The following is a 19,508-nucleotide window of genomic DNA, read 5'->3' as shown; positions in this document are numbered from 1 at the left end:
GCTTCATACCATTATTCTATATATAATCTTTTCACCAAACACTGCCGCCTGATTCTTTCAACAAAAGGCCTCTTTGTTTTGATAGCCAAGAAAAACCTTAAGCTCAGTAGAGACAACAGATCAAGCTTTAAAAATTATAAAATGTAAGAGCTAAAAAAATTATTTACCTTACCTTTAAAAAAAAGTTTTGGGGGTGCCTGGTGTTTAGCCTAGTGGTAGAGTGCTTGCCTAGCATGCACAAAGACCCGGGTTTGAGTCCTCGGTACCACATACATAGAAAAAAGCCAGAAATGGTGCTGTGCCTCAAGTTGTAGAGCTCTAGCCTTGAGAAAGCCCAAGGACAGAGGACTGTAAAAAAAAAATTTGGGGGGAAATTGCTTATCTTTATTATTTTTTTAAATTTTTAGCTTTTTACAATTTTGCATAGTTTGTTTTTTTAATTAGCACATATTTTATAACATAAGTGTTTTATTTGGATGTTCCCATACCTTTATATAATGTAGTATAATCATGCTTACACATCTAATTACTTTTTCTAATTCCCTCTCCCCCACCCTTCTCTCACGGTGTTTTTTTTTTTCTCTCTTTCCATCTCCTTTTCACTGTCACAACTTGGTCTCCTTCTTACCCCATCTTTCACAAATGTGTGACAATATACAATATTTGTTTCTGTAGGATTGGCTCATTGTTGTTGCTATTTTGCCCCCTCTCCTCCTGCATCTTCCTTTTTTCTTCCTTTTTCTTTTTGTTGTTTCTCTTGTTGCAATAGACCTTGTTATGTAGCCCAAGCTCACCTCAAAATTGTGGTCCTCTTGTATAACCTCCCCAAGTGCTAAGATTACAGGCATACCCTACCACCTTGCTTTAAACAAGTTTTTTACCTCATGTTCCTGATCCCTCAGAAGATCACAAATGTTGTCTTTGACCTTCAGTATCTCAGTATAATCCCAGCCTTGAACATATGTACTAATGGAACATGAGAAAGCTATTACTTTCTACCTTATTTATTAGTTAAGAAAGATGGTTACTCTCAACTCATGAAAATCACAAAGAAGCCTATACCACCTTAAAGTTGATCAAAACTTAAAAATAAGGTAAAAAACTTGTCATACTATTTGGCCTAATGTCTCTAGATTTTGTTCTATTCTAAATCTCTGCTAGGAGAGCCCAAGGTTTCTACTGAATTTGACAAATGAGGGAAACCATTGAGCCTATGTTCCTTTGAGTCTGGCTTACTTCACTTAATATGATCTTTTCTATGTCTTTCCATTTCCTAACAAATGAGGCGATGTCATTCTTTCTGACAGCAGCATAGAATTCATTGTTTACAAATACCACATCTTGTTGATCCACTCATCAACTGAGGGAGATCTGGGTTGGTTCCATATCTTTGCTATGGTAAATAGTGCTACAATGAACATCGTTGTGCTAGTGGATTTAGTATGTTCTTGTTTCTGGATGATTGGGTAAATGCCAAGTAGTGGAATTGCTGGGTCATAGGGGAGTTCTATGTTTAGTCTTTTGAGGAACTGCTATACTGCTTTCCATAGTGGTTGAATGAGTTTGCACTCCCACCAACAGTGTAGTAGTGATCCCTCATGGCCACATCCCCTTTAGCATCTGTTGTTACTAGTTTTCTTGATCCTGGCCATTCTAACTGAAGTGAGGTGAAATCTTAGAGTTGTTTTGATTTGCATTTCTTTTATGACCAGAGATGTGGAGCATTTCTTCATGTGTCTATAGGCCATTTTTATTTCTTCTTCAGAGAAGACTCTCTTTAAGTCTTTGGCCCATCTTTTAATGGGATGGTTGTTTCTTTGGAGATTAGTTTTGGAGGGATTCAATTTTTTGAGCTGTTGATATATTTTAGATTTGAGGCCTCTGTCCGTTGTATGGTTAGTGAAGATCTTCTCTCATTCTGTAGGCTTCCTATTTACTAGCTATGTCCTTTGCCATATGAAAGCTCTGCAGTTTAATGCAGTCCCATTTATCCAGCCTTTCTCTGATTTGTTGTGATTCTTCATCCTTATTAAGAAAGTTTCGACCTGTGCCAAGGAGGTCTAGTGTATCTCCTATTCCTTCTTGTTAAGTTTTCAGTGTGTTGGTTTTTACCTCGAGGTCTTTGATCCATTTGGAGTTATGGCCAAGGTTTTGAACTCAGACAATGACAGATGCTGGCGGGGTTGTGGATAAAATGGAACCCTACTGCATTGCTGGTGGGATTGTAAACAAGTTCAGCCACTCTGGAAAGCAATGTGGAGGTTTCTTAAAGAACTGAAAATAGACCTTCCCTATGATCCCACCGTACCATTCCTGTGCATCTATCCTGAACATCATAAACCAAGATATGATAAGGACACCTGCTCATCTATGTTCATCTCCGCACTATTGACAATAGCCAGGTGATGGAAACAATCCAGATGCCCTACTGCAGATGAATGGATACAAAAAATGTGGTATATATATATACAATGGAATTCAACATAGCCAACAGACAAGGTAAAAGAATGGCATTTGCAGGGAAGTGGATGAATCTAGAGTGAATCATGTTGAATGAGACAAGTCAAGACCAAAGGAACAAAAGGTACGTGGTATCCTTAATATGTGGCTATTAGATCCAAACAGTACAAGAACAAGGACTCAGTCTTTGCGTACCCAATGCTATGAACATGGTATTGGAAATACAAACACAACTACGTAGACATAAAAATTTGTGACTCTATAGACATAATGTTTTATTACATAGATTAATATGTATCTATGACATACAAACCTTCAGCCTAATTTCAATTAGGTTCTAAAATCTCAGTGATTGTATATAGAGACTCCCTTCTTGAATACTTTTTGTTAAACACGTCATTTAAAATATGATGTAAAAATCAATGTTAATAAATTCTTTAATAAAAAATCATAATTTGAGCAATAATATAGGAACTGTCAAATTATAGGGAGTTCCAGGAGTAATCATCTCCATCCTAAGTGGTACCTCGACAGTAGAGGTTACCTTGTTTGACTGGAACCATCTGTCCTCATGCACTATACCTATGGAAGGTGAGAGGGATCCTCAGGCCTAGAGTGCAGTTTTCAGCTGCCCTGACATGGAAGTTTGCTCAGAAAGCATTTGAGAACACAAACTGTTGTAGGCACAATTGCATCCACTTCTAAGGAAGAGCTCTGTTTCATCTTCCCAACCTAATGGCTTTTTGTTTGTGTGTTTTAGGCACTGAGGTTTGAACTCGGGGCCTTACACTTTCTAGGCTAGTGCTCTACACTTGCTTTAGTTATTTTTCAGGTATGTCTTTCATTTTTGCCTGTGGCTGGTCTGAAATCTCGTTCCTACTCAAGACCTCCTATGTAGCTGGGATTGCAGGCACATGCCACCATACCGGTATATTTGTTGAGATGAATGTTATTAACTTTTCTCCTCAGTTAGTCTCAAGCTGTGATTTCCCTGATCTCTACCTTCCAAGTAGCTGGGATCATAAGAATAGCCTACCGAGCTCAGTTTAGACTCATCATGCAGTATCGGCTTCAACCAAATGGAGTTATTCTGCTTAGGATGTTTCTCGCCTTTCTTCTCCATTTTCAAATTTGCCCGGCCAACTCTTATTGTCTTTATGTTGTGTTCTAGGTATACCTTCATTATCTTTTTTCAGAATCTTGCTGTGCAGTCCAAGTTAGTCTCAAACTTGAAATCTTTTCAGTGGAAGAATGGGTAAAGAGAATATAGTGTAATGGAATTTGATTGACATCATCTTCAGACAAGTGGATGGAACTGGAGAATCAGACACAGACAAATACCACATCTTCTTTCATATACAGAAAAAGCCAATCTGGGAGGTGTGAAGGGAGAAAAAGATTGGATGACAAGACCAAAATTCAGTTAGATTGATATAAGACCTAGCATTTCTGTAGTACAGGAAAGTACCTAGAGTTTACAATTACCTAACAAGGATATTTATAAATAAGACAGGAGGCTTAAATAAGATTCAGAGGCTCCAAACACAAAGTAATGATAAGGAGATGAAAAATTAATTACCCCAATTTGATCAATATGCATATATATGTATTGCATTAATATGTACATTTATGCTGTTAAACAAAAATCTGAAAAGTATATTTAAGGAAATAGAAAAAAATTTTTGCAATCCTTCTGCTTCAGTCTCCTGATTAGAATTAGGTATTAAAATGTTATGGGATTAGGATCGTCTGCCCGATGCCTTCCATGACTTTCTAAGGCTGTATGTTTCTGAAGCATGGTGTGCTCATACATTATAGAATTGCATGCTGTACTAAAATTATTTATTATTGGTAACTTTCTTCAGGATGGAAAAAAGCTATTTTATTCAACACTTTGTCTTCAGCCCCTAGAAAGCTATTGGCAAAAAGTAGACAATTCAATAAATACTTGTTGAGTGAATGAATGAATGAATGAATGAGCAGAGGACCAAAGAACCAAGACTTTCTCAGGAAAAGGTCTGTTCTCTTTCAGAAATTCAAGTTCAGCCAGGCTTTGTCCAGTCTGAGTGGGTGCAAGTCTCTGCCTCTCATAAGATTCACCTGGGCGAGTACTCCTGCTCAGGGCTGCTAGGGGTTATCCTTCTCTGCCTTCAAAACCCTCAGACTATCCCATCAGCTGGCACTATACTATTTTGTACCCTTCCTCAACTCCTTCATATTGATGGATAGTGGACAAAAAAATAGTGTGTATGTAAATATATAATAGAGTATTATTTAGCCATCAATGAGAATAAAATTCTGTCATTTGCATCAAGATAGAACTGGAAGACAACATCATGTTAGATAAACTAGGCATAGAAAGATAATCATCACAGGTTCTTTTTCATACAAGGGAGCTAAAATAATTTGTCTGTAAGGAAAAGAGAATGGACTAGTGATTATAGAGGCTAGGAAGAGTCAATAGACGTAGGAGAGATAGAAGAAGATCAGATGACACTACTAAAATACAGTTGCATAGGAGGAATAAGTTCTGTAGTACTAAAGCACAATAGTTTGACTATCACTGGCAATAACCTAACTATCCCAATGTCATTCTTTAAAGAAATAGAAGAGGCAATCCAAAATTTCATATGGAATAATAAAAGACCCCGTATAGCAAAAACACTTCTTAGCAGAAAGAACAGCGCAGGAGGAATTTCAATACCAAACTTTAGAGTCAATTACAGAGCATTAATTTTCAAAACAGCTTGGTACTGGCACAAGAACAGGCCTGAAGACCAATGGAATAGAACTGAAGACCCAGATATTAAACCACAGACCTATGGCCACCTAATCTTTGACAAGGGAGCCAAAAAAATAGAATGGAAGAAAGCCTCTTCAACAAGTGGTGCTGGCAGAACTGGTTAAGCACATGCAGAAAACTAAAGTTGGATCCTTCTTTGTCACCCTGCACTAGAATTAACTCCAAATGGATCAAAGACCTGGAGGTAAAAGCTGACACTCTGAAAACTTTACAAGAAGGAATAGGAGATACACTAGACCTCCTTGGCACAGGTCGAAACTTTCTTAATAAGGATGAAGAATCACAACAAATCAGAGAAAGGCTGGATAAATGGGACTGCATTAAACTGCAGAGCTTTTATATGGCAAAGAACATAGCTAGTAAACTAATTAGGAAGCCTACAGAGTGGGAGAAGATCTTCACCAACCATACAACGGACAGAGGCCTCAAATCTAAAATATATCAACAGCTCAAAAAATTGAATCCCTCCAAAACTAATCTCCAAAGAAACAACCATCCCATTAAAAGATGGGCCAAAGACTTAAAGAGAGTCTTCTCTGAAGAAGAAATAAAAATGGCCTATAGACACATGAAGAAATGCTCCACATCTCTGGTCATAAAAGAAATGCAAATCAAAACAACTCTAAGATTTCACCTCACTTCAGTTAGAATGGCCAGGATCAGGAAAACGAATAACAACAGATGCTAAAGGGGATGTGGCCATGAGGGATCACTACTACACTGTTGGTGGGAGTGCAAACTCGTTCAACCACTATGGAAAGCAGTATGGCAGTTCCTCAAAAGACTAAACATAGAACTCCCCTATGACCCAGCAATTCCACTACTTGGCATTTACCCAATCATCCAGAAACAAGGACATACTAAATCCACTAGCACAACGATGTTCATTGTAGCACTATTTACCATAGCAAAGAAATGGAACCAACCTAGATGTCCCTCAGTTGATGAGTGGATCAACAAGATGTGGTATTTGTACACAATGGAATTCTATGCTGCTGTCAGAAAGAATGACATCGCCTCATTTGTTAGGAAATGGAAAGACATAGAAAAGATCATATTAAGTGAAGTAAGCCAGACTCAAAGGAACATAGGCTCAATGGTTTCCCTCATTTGTCATAATCAGTATAAACCTTGGGCTCTCCTATCAGAGATTTGCAATAGAGCAAAACCTTGATACAAAAGGCCATATAGTATGACGCTAAATGAAAGGATCTCTAGGATATAGAAACATAAGCCATATAATGAATGATTGTTGTTCTTAATGTACTATGTTATCTCTCATCTCTTTTGCTGTCCCTTGGTTATCTCATATTGTTACAGTATCTCACTTTGTTACCTGATATATCGGATATATTTGTATTTGGTTATTTGAGATTGGGTAGGGAATGGGGGAAAACAATATGAGGAGTGGGGGTGGGGGGAAGGGAAATGGGGACCAAGACATGTGAAAGGGTATCAATGTATGGGAATTAATGCACCATCTATCTGGCAAATATCATGTAGACCTTCTATTAATTACAATAAAAAATATATGAAAAAAAAGTCAAGGAGAAAATTGTAGCATTGATCCAAAAGCAGTGGCCTCAGCAGAAGGGGATTTTGGGGACTGGAAGTAGAGGCAGGCATAGCTGTTTCCAGTCAGGCAGAGGGAGGCAGGGAGTGGTTTAAGGTAAGTGAGGATTAGGACAGTGATGGAAGCAAACAGCTTGATCTTGGAGGCTGCCTTTGTCCCTTCCACCTGTTGTGGACATGTAGCAGACCAGAGTAGAGGACAGCAGAAACTGTCTTTCCCTCCCATGTGTACAGCTTAGCAAGAACATGGCCACAATGCTTTTGAGCTAGAGATGTAAGATCAACAGGGTTTTCCAAAGTTTGTTTTTGTCTTTGAAGGGCCTTTGTCCCCATGTGATTCATTAGCTGACCCATTGCTCCTTAGAAATGCAAGGCAGTCTGGCAGTTGGGGCCATTAAGTTCCTTCCGTAGGCCTAACTGATGGCCTGACATCACAGGCCTAACAATATTATCCATTTGTCCTGATTTGATTTTTTCAGTTCAAGAGGCTTCCTTGGCAGCCAGGTTTTCTCATTAGGACATGACATGATTCATCTGCATGGTAATTCCCATTAAGCTGAACGGGATACAGGGACAAGAGAGAGTAGTAGGAGGTTGAATATGGTCAAAGTACATTGTGTTCATGAATGGAAATATCACAGGAACCCCCTTACTCTATAGAGTTAATATACATTAAAAGAGTGAGTATTCCAGATAAGAGCCTTTGAAGATATTTAGAAGCCTGCCCACAGAAACTTTGTTAAATTCACAGCTACAGGGATTCTGTGTGTGTGTGTGTGTGTGTGTGTGTGTGTGTGTGTGTGTGTGTGTGTGTGTGTGTGTTTAAATATGCCTATGTTCCGTCAGCGTTCCCCTATATTCAGTGAGTGTTTGTTAGTTTTTGCTCTGTACTAGGTTCTGAACTAGGGCCTTAGAAGAATGAAGGGCTAAATAGGCCCTCCTCAGAAGGGAGATAGGTGCTGATAGGATGGATCACCTGAGAGCTATAACCCAAAGTGGGAGGAAGTAGGTTCTCCTTTAAGTCCATGGGAGTGGTCCTGAAACTTTTGAAGGAGTTAAAAATCACTGGCGAGCTGGTTCAACACAAATTTCTGGGTTCTAGTCCTCAAGTTTTTGATTCAGTTGGTCTAGGATTGGGCCCCCCAAACTTGAATTTCTAACTAGCTCAGGCCACTCTGAGGCTCGTGACAGTAAGACTCCTGTTATTTCTCTGTTGAATACTTTCTCCAGTGCTTGCAGTGTCCTTTGTGCTGAGAACGAAATGTTCCCACATGGCTCCTGCTTTGGTGGGTATTCACTTCTTGTAATGGAACTAGGAAGTAATTCGCATATCTCACAGGATATGTTACCACACAGTCTGGCATAGGGTAAAATTGGAGCCCTGGAAAAATATGTGATTCATTCTTGCTAGAGCTCAGGACAAGATACATGTAAGGAGGCAAAATTTTAATGAAAAGGTACAATGTGGATTGAAGTTGCATGGGAGGGCATCTGTAGCTGTGAAATTCCCAGATTATCAGCTGTCCTAGGACATCTTCACATACTCCTCCTCAGATGGTTCCTGAAGTCATAAATGTTCAGCTTATTTCCTGCAGAAGCTGGTGGCACAGCTCTAGTTAATGGGTCTGGTTCTAACAAAGCTTTTTATTTTTGGCTCTTTCGAGTTGTGTTTGGTCAGTGTCTTGTGCATGGTCTGAATACTCTCAGTAGAATGGAATTCTCCACACAGGCACTGAAATGGAATGTGGAATGAACAGCAGAGGAAACACTGCCTGCTGCCAAAATCCGGCTCCCCATCCCTGCCACTGGGTCTCCAGACTGCCTCAGCTGCCACCCTTCTAATAGCCTCATTACTTTTGTTGATGCTTGGGAAATTTGGTGGTTACTAGATCATTTCTATTTGATTACACACATAGAAATCCACCAGAAAGCAAACTTCTAGCACCTTCAACCTTCTCTAACACTGTTTCTATCTTCTAGAAGTTACAAGAGGGATCTGTGCACGAAGTGACTACATTTTATTCCAGGAGGGAGGCCTCCTCTTCCTTGAGTCTGTTAGCTTACAGCTTGAATAATTAAAATAAATGTGATTGTTTTTCTAGCACAGGGTAAATAAAAATCCTCATTGTGAGGATAAAGGTACTATTAGTAGATATACAATCACTACTGAAAAATGATAGCTGATACAAGAACAAGAAAGTCTAACAACACCATAGAATTGTCATCAAAATTAAAAATCATTAATGCTTTGATCCCCCACTTAAGAAGGCAAGGGAGTGAAGATCAGAGAACAGTAACTTGAAAAAGGACCATGTTGGCTGATGCCTTCCTGTTAAATGCAAGAACACTGGGCAAGAGCTGTTGTAGATTTCCTTGTAGTTCACCTTGATAATTGGAAGCAGGACATAGAGTTGGACAATCCTGATGCTAAGTCTTAGCCATGTATACAAAAGTATCTTAGTTTTGATCATAGAAGATCTTTTTCCTTGAGCTATTCTACGGCTTACATGAAATCCTATCTCAGTGTTCAATGCCAACTCACTCTCAGCACTCCATAAATGTTATAGTTATTGTATCTGGGAGTCAGTGGAGTTCCAAAGTAACACGCCTCTTTTTATTGGAAGATCTTAGAAGATAAGCCACCAGATATGTGTTTGTTTCCATTTTTTATTTTATTTTATCATAAGGGTTATGTACAGAGGGGTTACAGTTACAGATGTAATGAGTACATTTCTTGTTGAACATTGTTATCCCCTCCCTTGTTGTTTCCCATTTTCCCTGCCCCACAACTTCTCTGCTCCCAAGTTGTAAAGATCATTTCCAACATACTGTCTTGTGAGTATCACTGTTGCAATGGTTCGCCCTTTGTCCTTTGTCTCACCATTTTATTTTTCCCTTTCTTTTCCCTTCCCCCAAAGCCACCAGATCTTAAAACATCATAATTTCCTATCATTCTGATCTCAGAAAGAACATGTTAAGCCTGGTATAAAACTGACTCCTCTTGTCAGCACCTAGGTATAGAGGGAAGAACTTTCTTCCTGCATGGGTGCTGTGGAAATGTGTCTGACTGCTTCATGACTTTGAGAGTGCTAAAGTCTCTAGCTTTGTCTCCATCTTTTAGCCTCTCTATATTTGCTTTCTTTTGTTTAGTTTGAATTCTAGAGCTCATGCTAAGTCTTGCCAGGCAGCCTCCTTTCTTGGGTAATAAGGAACTGTACATGTTTCTGTGCTTCCCCAGTATTATGGAACCGTTACTCACTTGTCCTTAAGCAGCTTCATAATATTAAGGTCATTTTCTCAGACCACTCCAAAGCCATGTCTTTCCACAGTACCAGCTGTAATAGGAGTAGAATTCCACATAGAGGATCCATTCACAGTTTGAAGAGCTCCACAGAAGCTCTGACTTCTGTATGAGTCTTACATCCCTAAAAATATAGCAATGATCAAATGGAGAATCCTTGACTCTTCTTTTTTCATTTCTAATAACTTAAGACCTGTAGGATCTATATCCAAAATATATTCTGACTATATGTAACTACTATTATATATTATATGTAATATACTATAGAAACCAATGGTTTGGATTTGGGGTTTTTTTTTTCTTTGTTTTGTTTTGTTTTCAACTTTGGTTATTGAGTCTAGGACCTCACATATATTAAGCAACTGGTCTACCACTGAGTTATACCCATAGCCTAGGCCATAATTTTTACTTTTTAATTAACTTACATGTTCATCTTCCCACTAAAATGAAGTTCTTCTTGCTCACTGTTGGATTCTTACCAATTAGGCTTGGCACAGTGTAGCAAGTGAATGAATGAACATATAGCTATCTAGCAAACTTGGTTGCTATGCTGTGACATGTTGATTTTATCTCAAAAATATTGGCCCATGTAATGTGGTGGTCTGTCTTCTTTTCAGCACCTTCTATTGCTACATTAATCAAGTGGAACAATGTTTATGTGGGATTTTTTTGCTTTGTAATTTAAAACCATAAATCTCCATATAAAGGAAACATATTTGGTCATTCATTAGTCATAACTTGACTATTTTCAAAAGTCATTTAGGGTTACCATGAAAGGAGCTATCTTGAACAAAAACAATAACAACAGCAGTGTAAAAACATCACTTTAATCCCTTGCCAAATAACGATGAGAACTTGAATCCCCCCTGTGGAGCCAGGGTATGACCAGGTATATGCAGTGGGTAAAGTTAGTTCACAGAGTTGAAGAAATAAGGTTTTTAATCCTGGCCTGGCCTCTTACTGTGTAAGGTTATCCTCTATTTTTCTCTATTTCTTTTCCATCTGCAAAATGAAATTGCCTTTACAGGGTTAGTATGCGGAGTCAATTATTAAGAAAGTAGAATATTTATCCTTGTGTCTAATACATCATCATCATCATCATCATCATCATCATCATCATACTGGTCATTATAGTGACTTTCCATAACAATCATTTATGATTGGACTTCTTAATCATAAAAGCTGGAAAACACACTAACTCTCCCTGCTCTGAGATTTTAATGCATAATAGAATACTAAGGATAATTAGAAGGGTTATGGAAATGCATTTTATTTTAATCGAATGAGGAATCCTCATGTTATTTGATCAAAGACTTATCTTTCAAAGAACATGTTGCATACTGATGAAGTTTTGTTCTGAATAACTTGTTATAATCTTCTCTCATTCTCATTTCTTTGACTTCTGTGGCAGCTGTGAAACACACAACCCTACCCTCCTGAAGTCTTTTCTCTCATCCTCTCACTTGTGCTGTGCTTCCCTTTGAATTCTCAGCTTTTGGGACAGTAAGCATGCCCTTGAAGAGGGCAAGTGAGGGCTTAATGTGAGGAGAATGAAAACTGATGGTATGAGTCGGACTCAGCCAAAAGTCTCACTTCAGTTTAACTCCTAGTGTTTTAAAATTAGGAAAATTAACATGTGCATCTCTTCAACACTGACACAATCTGATAGGACTGAATATTCCTGCAAGCTGTCAAATGGCCAGAATTTTGGCTAGAAGAAAAGGCATGAGTTGCCCTCTCTAGTGATCACAACTGGTCAGTATCTGTTCATACTGGTATGTGTGTTTGTGGACCTTGTCTTAGTGTCATATGGATAATGATACAGGCATATACAACAAAGATGTCCAAAACCCTCAAGTATATCCTCTTTATGTTCTTGCTGTGTGAATTTCGGAGGCTATAGAAAGTCATAGTCTGCTTTCAAAACGCCTTGTACCTTACCTCCAAGAAATAAGTAGTACATATATTTACATGGTATGTTTATCCTAGGTAATCATTCAGCAATTACTATCAGCTACTTATTTCTGACCCTCAAATGTGACTGAAGAAATGGGAATTTAAAATACTGTAACACAAGCCGGGCGAAGTGGCTCATGCCTGTAATCTTAACTACTCAGGAGGCTGAGCTCTGAGGATCAAGGTTCAAAGTCAGCCTGGCACAAAAGGACCTGTGACTCATCTCCAATTAACCTCTAGAAAATGGGAAATGGGGCTTGGCTCAGGGGTAGGTGGTAGCCTCCAGAGCAGGGAGAGTTAGTGTTTTTTCCAGCTTTTGTGATTAAGAAATCCATAGGTCCTGCAATTCATTTGTAGATCTACTATTTTGAGGGGAAACATCTTAGAACAGTTAGATAGAGGCTCCCATCATTCCTTTCTTACTCTATAAAACTTTCTTTAGCCATCAGGCCTCAGGGGAGATCATTGTTGGCTAAACTTATAAACTTCTGAGGGACTTATAAGATTAGGATGATATTGTCTAGAAATATAAAAAGCTTGGTCATAACCCCCATAACACTATATTTCCATGTTTTACCTCCCTATCATTATATAACCTGAAGGCAGAGAAAATATGTTCTCTCTTATAGACTTATCCTATAATAATGGGTGCCATTACTCAGATATGTGTTGTCTTAGAATATCCCACAACAAACCTCAGCAGGGAGTATTATTAGCCCCATATTACAGGGGAGGAAACTGTCTGGTCATGATTAATTTTCTAGCTGGTCAAGGCATTGGCAGGTGTCCAGCCCCACCTACCAGGTACCAAAGCCTAGGCTATATACCTGCAATGTCATCTCCACATTGGCCACAAGAAATTTAATGGCATTAAACTAAAGCTCAGAATTCATGTTCTGCTTGCTCACAACAGAGGTATATCAGCAGCAGTGGAAAGCAGAGTCAAAATCTAGATAGGGTCTGCAAAATTTGGATATTATTGGAGTTCTGGGTATATTGTAAGGTCTGCCTAACCTCTTCTTCTAGGACTCATTCACCAACAGAGCCTATTTCTCTTTCCTTGTTTCTGTCCCTCTATTGATCAATAACTTTCACTGTGGTTGTTTATGCTGCTTTCGTATATGCTTGTCATATATTAAGAAGTTATTCACTTTCCACCTTCCTGCTCTATGTATTTTAACACAAAACCTTTCACAGAGCAGAGTGTACATTAAGCATATTGAACAAATGAAGTTGACTACAGACATAGTTGGGAACCTGCCCTAATAATCTTGGACCATTGATCTTGACCATTCTTGGTCAATTAAAGTTATAAGTATGGAAAGGATCGCAGGAAAATGACAGACAGGTCAGGAGAAGTGGGAAATGACCTGTCAATATTTTGGATGTGAGAAGCAACGGAGGAAGAAAAGAAGTATAAAGATTCAAAGACTATGTTAGCTGATTGAAAGATTATACCCAAGACAGAAAGAGGCATTCTCCTTCCCCATGAGTGCTTCATTTTGAACATGGAACAAAGATTCCCTGGAAATGTTAGGCAAGAGCATTTGGGGGCATTCCTTCTAGAGAGAACTAAAGTACAAGAGGGAAAGAATTGCCCTCATCTCTTTGCAGAAGAGCTTTGCTGTCCTGTGGAGGAGGAGAAATTTGAGCTGAATGTATTTTTGGATGGTACAACTTTAAGTGCTCTGTTTGATAGCAGAGTTGTTTGAATGGCCTATTTCATAACTACACATAGCTTTCCCAAATAAATGGTGTCTGTAGAATGTTCAGGTTAATGCACGAGTCCAGGGCTCAAGAGTGTTTGTGCTTAGAGCGACTGAACCTTCTTTCTTAATAAGTCATCTTGGCATTTTGTCAACACGTTAATTTGCTTTCCTAAGAAACTAGATTAATACTTCCTGTGCTTTGTGCTATTCACAGATCTACAATGCAGTGAGAAGAAGAGAAGAAACAGAAGATATAGTTGGATCTCTTCTCTATTTCTTCACAAAATTCTCAGCCCCTGAGACAATCCATGGAAGGATTAGTGCTTGTCCATATGTAAAGCAATCCAAATGTGAGTTCCGTGCCATCTCACAAAGGACTTCCTTATCTCAGTATATCACCGGTTCCCTCCTAGAGGCAGCCACCTCCTTAGGAGCAAGAAGTTGCCTTCTCAGTACTTTTGGAGGATCCACTGGACGAATAATGCTGAAAGGTAATGTGTATAATTTTATTTTTAACTTTATGTCTTCACTTTTAAAGAATAATCCGAAGTAGAGGTAACATAAAATGCATTACCTAATGGAAAATTGAGTCATATATCAACAACTTTAAATAAAAATAGCTACTTGAGGAGAATATAAAATGGTAATCTCCTATTAAATTCTTGTGAGATATAAACATTCCAAATAATAAGTGTTAAGCCTTTGAATTTTCTCTTTTGCTGAAATAATGGTTACAATGCTATCTCTGATGTTTTGTTCAAAATTATTCAGGAATGTGGTTTGTCCTCCTCATGGTTGTCTCTGAGATAATTCAGTTACTGTAACAAGATGTTAGTAAACAATCATGGCCCATGGCCACGAAAACCAGAACTGGGTGGGAGCAGACTGAAATCTCTTTTCATGCACAGATAGATCCTAGGGACCAGAAGAGTAAAGGAGCTTTCTGCTAAGTGAATCCCATCGTAAAGGACAAGATAGGCAGGCAAAGAGCTGATAAATGAAGCTGGTGAAAAATGGGGTTCCTCCACATCTGAACATCCCTGCTGCTTCCCACAACAGGCAGCTCAGACATGACAGTGGCACCGGAGACCTGGGTGAATCCTTCATTGTACAGCTGTCACAGATCGCTTGGCAGCCTTCCCTGGCAGGAAGCTACCAGCTAGACAGGGACTACGCAGGGTTGGGTTGCGTTCCAGCACATATGGACTGCCAAAGGTTCCTTCTGACATCCGGCTGTTTATATCAAGGAGAGAAGCTGTTGTCCCTCCACAGTGAATCAGAGCTAGCAGGACAGTGATCTTCCTTCTTTTTTTTTTTTTAATTGTTGGAATAATGTATAGAGGGGTTACAGTTACATTGGTCAGGTAGTAGGTGCATTACTTCTCACACATTGATATCCCCCTCATGTTTTTGCAGTGACCTTCCTTCTTATTTTCAACCTCCCTGTGAAACACACACACACACACACACGCACGCACGCACGCACGCACACACATGCACACCTAAGAGAAGCTCAACCACCTGCCTATTTACCATGTTTACCACAGTGGATAGACTTCTGGAATCACATGAATTTCTGTGGATTGGTTTTAAACTATGAATAAACCAAAACACACATTGTGGGAACACAAATCCAAGATACTATTAGGGAGAAACTGGCCTATAGATGTCTTCTACCCATTCAGTTTTAAGCCCCTGCTAGGTGAAAGGAAGAAAGACTAAGTCCAGCCCTCATTGTACTTATAGTCTGTAAATAATAAGTGGTTTTCCTGTGCTCAGGACTCAAGGTTTCTCTACATTAATTTGACATTCATCCTTGTATTCTCCATCAGTGCTCTTCCGAAGAAGTTGAGTGGCAATTAACAGGTAGAATTGGCATCATTTCTATGCATGTCACTGTATGCAGGACCTCCTCATGTGAGTTCACCAGTCTATGCTTATCAGACACCCACTATCTGCCCAGGGGAGTGCAGGGGAAATCCTATTTGAGTATTAAATCATTTTACCTGCCTTTCCAGTGTTTATGGGGAGTCCAGATTTGTGTACACCAAGTAATCAAAGTAATATGAAATTGAAAAGAATTAAATGTTGTGCAATAGATGTGGAAATGGCTCTAAGTGTCCCAAGAGTGAGAGAGGGAGTTAATGTTCTATATGATGAATGGCTAGGCCTGGAAAATGAGACCTCAAATACACAATGAAGCCAGTACAAGCTGCTTTCTTTTCTAATGAATTTGCTAAGAGAGGAAAAGCAGGCATCCTTCTGTCTTACTTTTCCTTCAGCCTTCAGGAAAAAAAAAAAGGCTGCTGATCAGGGAGTCTGTTGCCCTGGCAGTATCTTGATCTTGATTGCTGTTTGCATTTTCCTGCTCAAAATAGAATCTCATAGGTCATCATTCCTAACCCAGAGCCAATGTGATCTTTCAATTGGCATTTTAAGCAAAACTTAGGAATTTCTGTCACTTTCTGTTTTTGCAGCTCTATAATAGTTTCGGTAAGTAGCTCCTGTTGAATAATACAATTAGCTGGTTACCCTCTGGTCTAGGCTTATTTTTGTAGGTTCTGGCATGTTCTCTTGGGAGCTGTTTTCAAAATCAGTTCAGCTGTGTTGGGCAGTAAATTCAACTGTATTCCACTGTGTGGAATACACAGTGAAACAATGATGAATGCTCAACAGGGCCATTCTACAGTGTGTGCATATTTCAGAACTTCATGTTGTGAGCAATACATACATCAAGTTTTATCAATTAAAAATTAATTGAAAAATGAAACCCAGATGGGTTCTCAAAATCTTTAGGATCAGCTGGGGACCACTTTTAGTTTTTCTGCCATAGTTTTTCCGATGCATACTACCATGTTGAGGTTTGCTTTGTAGATTCAAGTTCTCTTGGAATTTTCTGCTTAGGCTAGTGTGTCACCAGCCGTTCTCAGCTGCCCATGTAGCTGGGAGGACAAGAGTACACAAATACATCCAGCTATGGGTAGAGGATGGATCTTGAAAACTTCTCTTCTATCATTGAATTGTGATCCTTCCATTTTCTGGCTATAGTAGCAAAAATTTTAGGTGTGAGTTACCAGTGCCTACATATAGATAGCCTTTTTTCTGCTAAGGGCTATTTGGATATATATCTATATATAACATCTATTTTTGTAGCTTGTAAAAATTATTTTGTGGGCTATAAAATGCCATCATTACAGGCAGATAGCTTCAGGTAGCCAAAGAGAAAAATACCTATCTGTCCTGTCATGTGCAAAGATAGAGGAAGAAAGGAAAATGTTACAGCAAAATACAGTGTACCTGTGAAAGAAAATAGCTAAATGAAACCCACTGAAAGCTTTTGAATAATAGGGGGTACTGTGAACAGGGACAGTGAAAGTAAGTTGATACTGTCTAGGGTATGAGTTATTTGTTTTTTCTATGAAAGAATTCAAGTATAGGAAAACATTTAAAGCAGACAAAGCAGGTTTATGTGAAAATGAAAGAACAGTAACTACTGATGGATACTAGGGGATCACACACTTGGCCGTGACTTTGAAGGGTGAATATGTTTGGGACCCAGATGCCATAGGGCTGATGGGCACAGATGAGTGTTTTCACTGTGTCACTCCTGCCATGTGAAAATCAGTCTCAGACATCATTTCCTAGCCCTGATTACTTAGCCAGGGACACTTAACTTCCCCTGAAAATGAGAGTCAGTCTGATTAAAATACTGTACATTTGTGTGAAATGCCATACATGTACAGTTTCTTTGAATCATTAATGTACGTTAAGAAAGGACCAGAATGTAAAACAGATTCTCTCTGTCACAGGGACACTAATGGAGGTAAGAGGTGTGTGTGAATGGAGTCAAGGTACTTTTTGTTAATGTGTGAGGACAGAACAGTGAAACTCCTTGAGTCTAGTTGGAAGAAAGAGGGAGAGAGTGAAGAGGGTTTGATCAAGATACATTACTTGTATATATGGACATGTTAAAACGAGAGTTGCTTATACAATGAATTAATACTGATAAAATGTAAAAACCAACTTTTATGGAGACTTTGAAAGAACTTTAGCCATTTCTGAGATTTTTGATGTTGGCATCCATATTGCTTTTTTTTTTTTAACTTACAACTGATTGCATTTGGAGAGTCAAACCTATGAGAAGAGTCAAAAAATTATTCCAGTAACTTTTTCCCTTTTTATTTTTTTTTAAAGTGATGCTTACAAATGGAATGAAGATGGGAAAAGGGAAACATCAAAAGGTTTCCCAGAGAGAAAGGGAAAGAAGAGGATCAGAAGAATGTCCTCTTTCCATGGGGGTTGGGGGAATCATGTTTAAAGTTTGTTCAAATATGAAATTGGGAAAGGTAAGGACAAAGGAGAAAAGTAAAAGTGATTTCTCTTACATGAGGCCCACAGCGTAGACAAAACCATAGATACAAGAAGTAGATACTAGTTATGAGGAACAAGGATAGAAAGGGAATTAGTGTTTGGTGGGTTGAGTTTCAGTTTGGGAAGAGGAAAGATTTCTAAAGATGAGTCAGGACCCCTCCCACAACCATGTGAATATATTTAATACTAATGGACTAATATTAGAAATGTTAGCACAACACTTTTTTGCTGTGTATATTTTACCATTGTTAAAAAAAATAAGGTGGGGGTAGGAGTTGGAAGGGAAAGAAGTGGGGGAGGGGAGGAAGGTTATATAGGTTTTTATCCCTGGGTTCATTATAAAGCTAAGAAAGCATGAGGGGACTTGTCTCGTGGAAATAGCTGTGATCACAAATGGGGATCACAGGAGCTTGTGGCAGGTGAAAATGGGAAGAAAATGGGCAGGATTGTGTGGCATTTGATCATGAGTTGGTAAGTCAAGTCTTGGTTATCCCGAGTGTTGTAGTTTTACAACTCTGCAAGGCTGACACAGAGGCAGCCAACAATCAGCACAGACACACGTGGCATTCTGCCTTCAGGGTCGTGAGGATGGTCTTAAGTTTAATAGAGAGACATTTTCTCACAGCTAACATCGATTAGCCAGGGTATACCTGTAATTACAAGAGTATGCTGTCAGGGAATGTAAAACACGCAAGGGACTTCCAGTAGTTTGGCACAGATAAGCCCCTTCTGTAAGGACACAAGTTGATATTATTGTGGAAGCAAAAATGTACTTTTATAGAGATTTAATATTCTTTGAAAACAGAAATTATCTTGTTTTGGGTATAAAAGTCTGCTGATTTTCACTGCAGTAAGTATATCCCATTTGTGTCTTTTCTAAGGTTTATAGCATTGAATGTAAAAATAAAAAGTGATTGTAGGAAAATATACACACTTGAAATATATGAGTATATTCATAAATAGTTTAGTTTATAACAGCTGTCTTGGTTGACTTCCTCATAATCAAAACAATTACCTTTTACATGCCTACCAAGCACGGAAGGCATGTGCGTAGTTCTAATTCCAAAACTGCAGTTTATTTAAAGAAGTACCCTGGCTTATTGGTTTTGTCACCTTGATTTTTTTGTTTGTTTGTTTCTAAAAGTACCTTTAATTTAATACTGAGGGTGTTTTTCTATCAGTGAATCGACTAAGAAATATTCATTAACTCTCTGCTATGGTCTTGTGCTGTGTAACCTGTGGGAAGAATGCAAAGATTACATTTGAAAGTCTTCAGCTTGATGCTCATTTCACTGAGATTGCCATATTGGGTTTCTGGCCTAGTGAAGTAGCCCTT

General features: G+C 38.7%; 1 protein-coding gene across 1 annotated transcript in view; it reads left to right on the top strand.

Moving 5' to 3' along the window:
- Positions 1-19,508, top strand: part of Plce1 (phospholipase C epsilon 1) — a 224,578-nt gene that overhangs the window by 73,404 nt on the left and 131,666 nt on the right. Inside the window, exon 2 of the mRNA XM_090346226.1 lies at positions 14,016-14,292. Coding sequence (XP_090202352.1) covers positions 14,016-14,292 — 277 coding nt within the window. The remainder of the gene's footprint in view (positions 1-14,015; positions 14,293-19,508) is intronic.

The sequence above is a fragment of the Megascapheus bottae genome, chromosome 15 (genome assembly GCF_031878675.1).
Source record: "Megascapheus bottae isolate mThoBot1 chromosome 15, mThoBot2.hap1, whole genome shotgun sequence".
Taxonomy (NCBI): Eukaryota; Metazoa; Chordata; class Mammalia; order Rodentia; family Geomyidae; genus Megascapheus; species Megascapheus bottae.
Note: the sequence above shows the minus strand (reverse complement) of the source record. Positions and strands in the feature narration are given on the sequence as shown.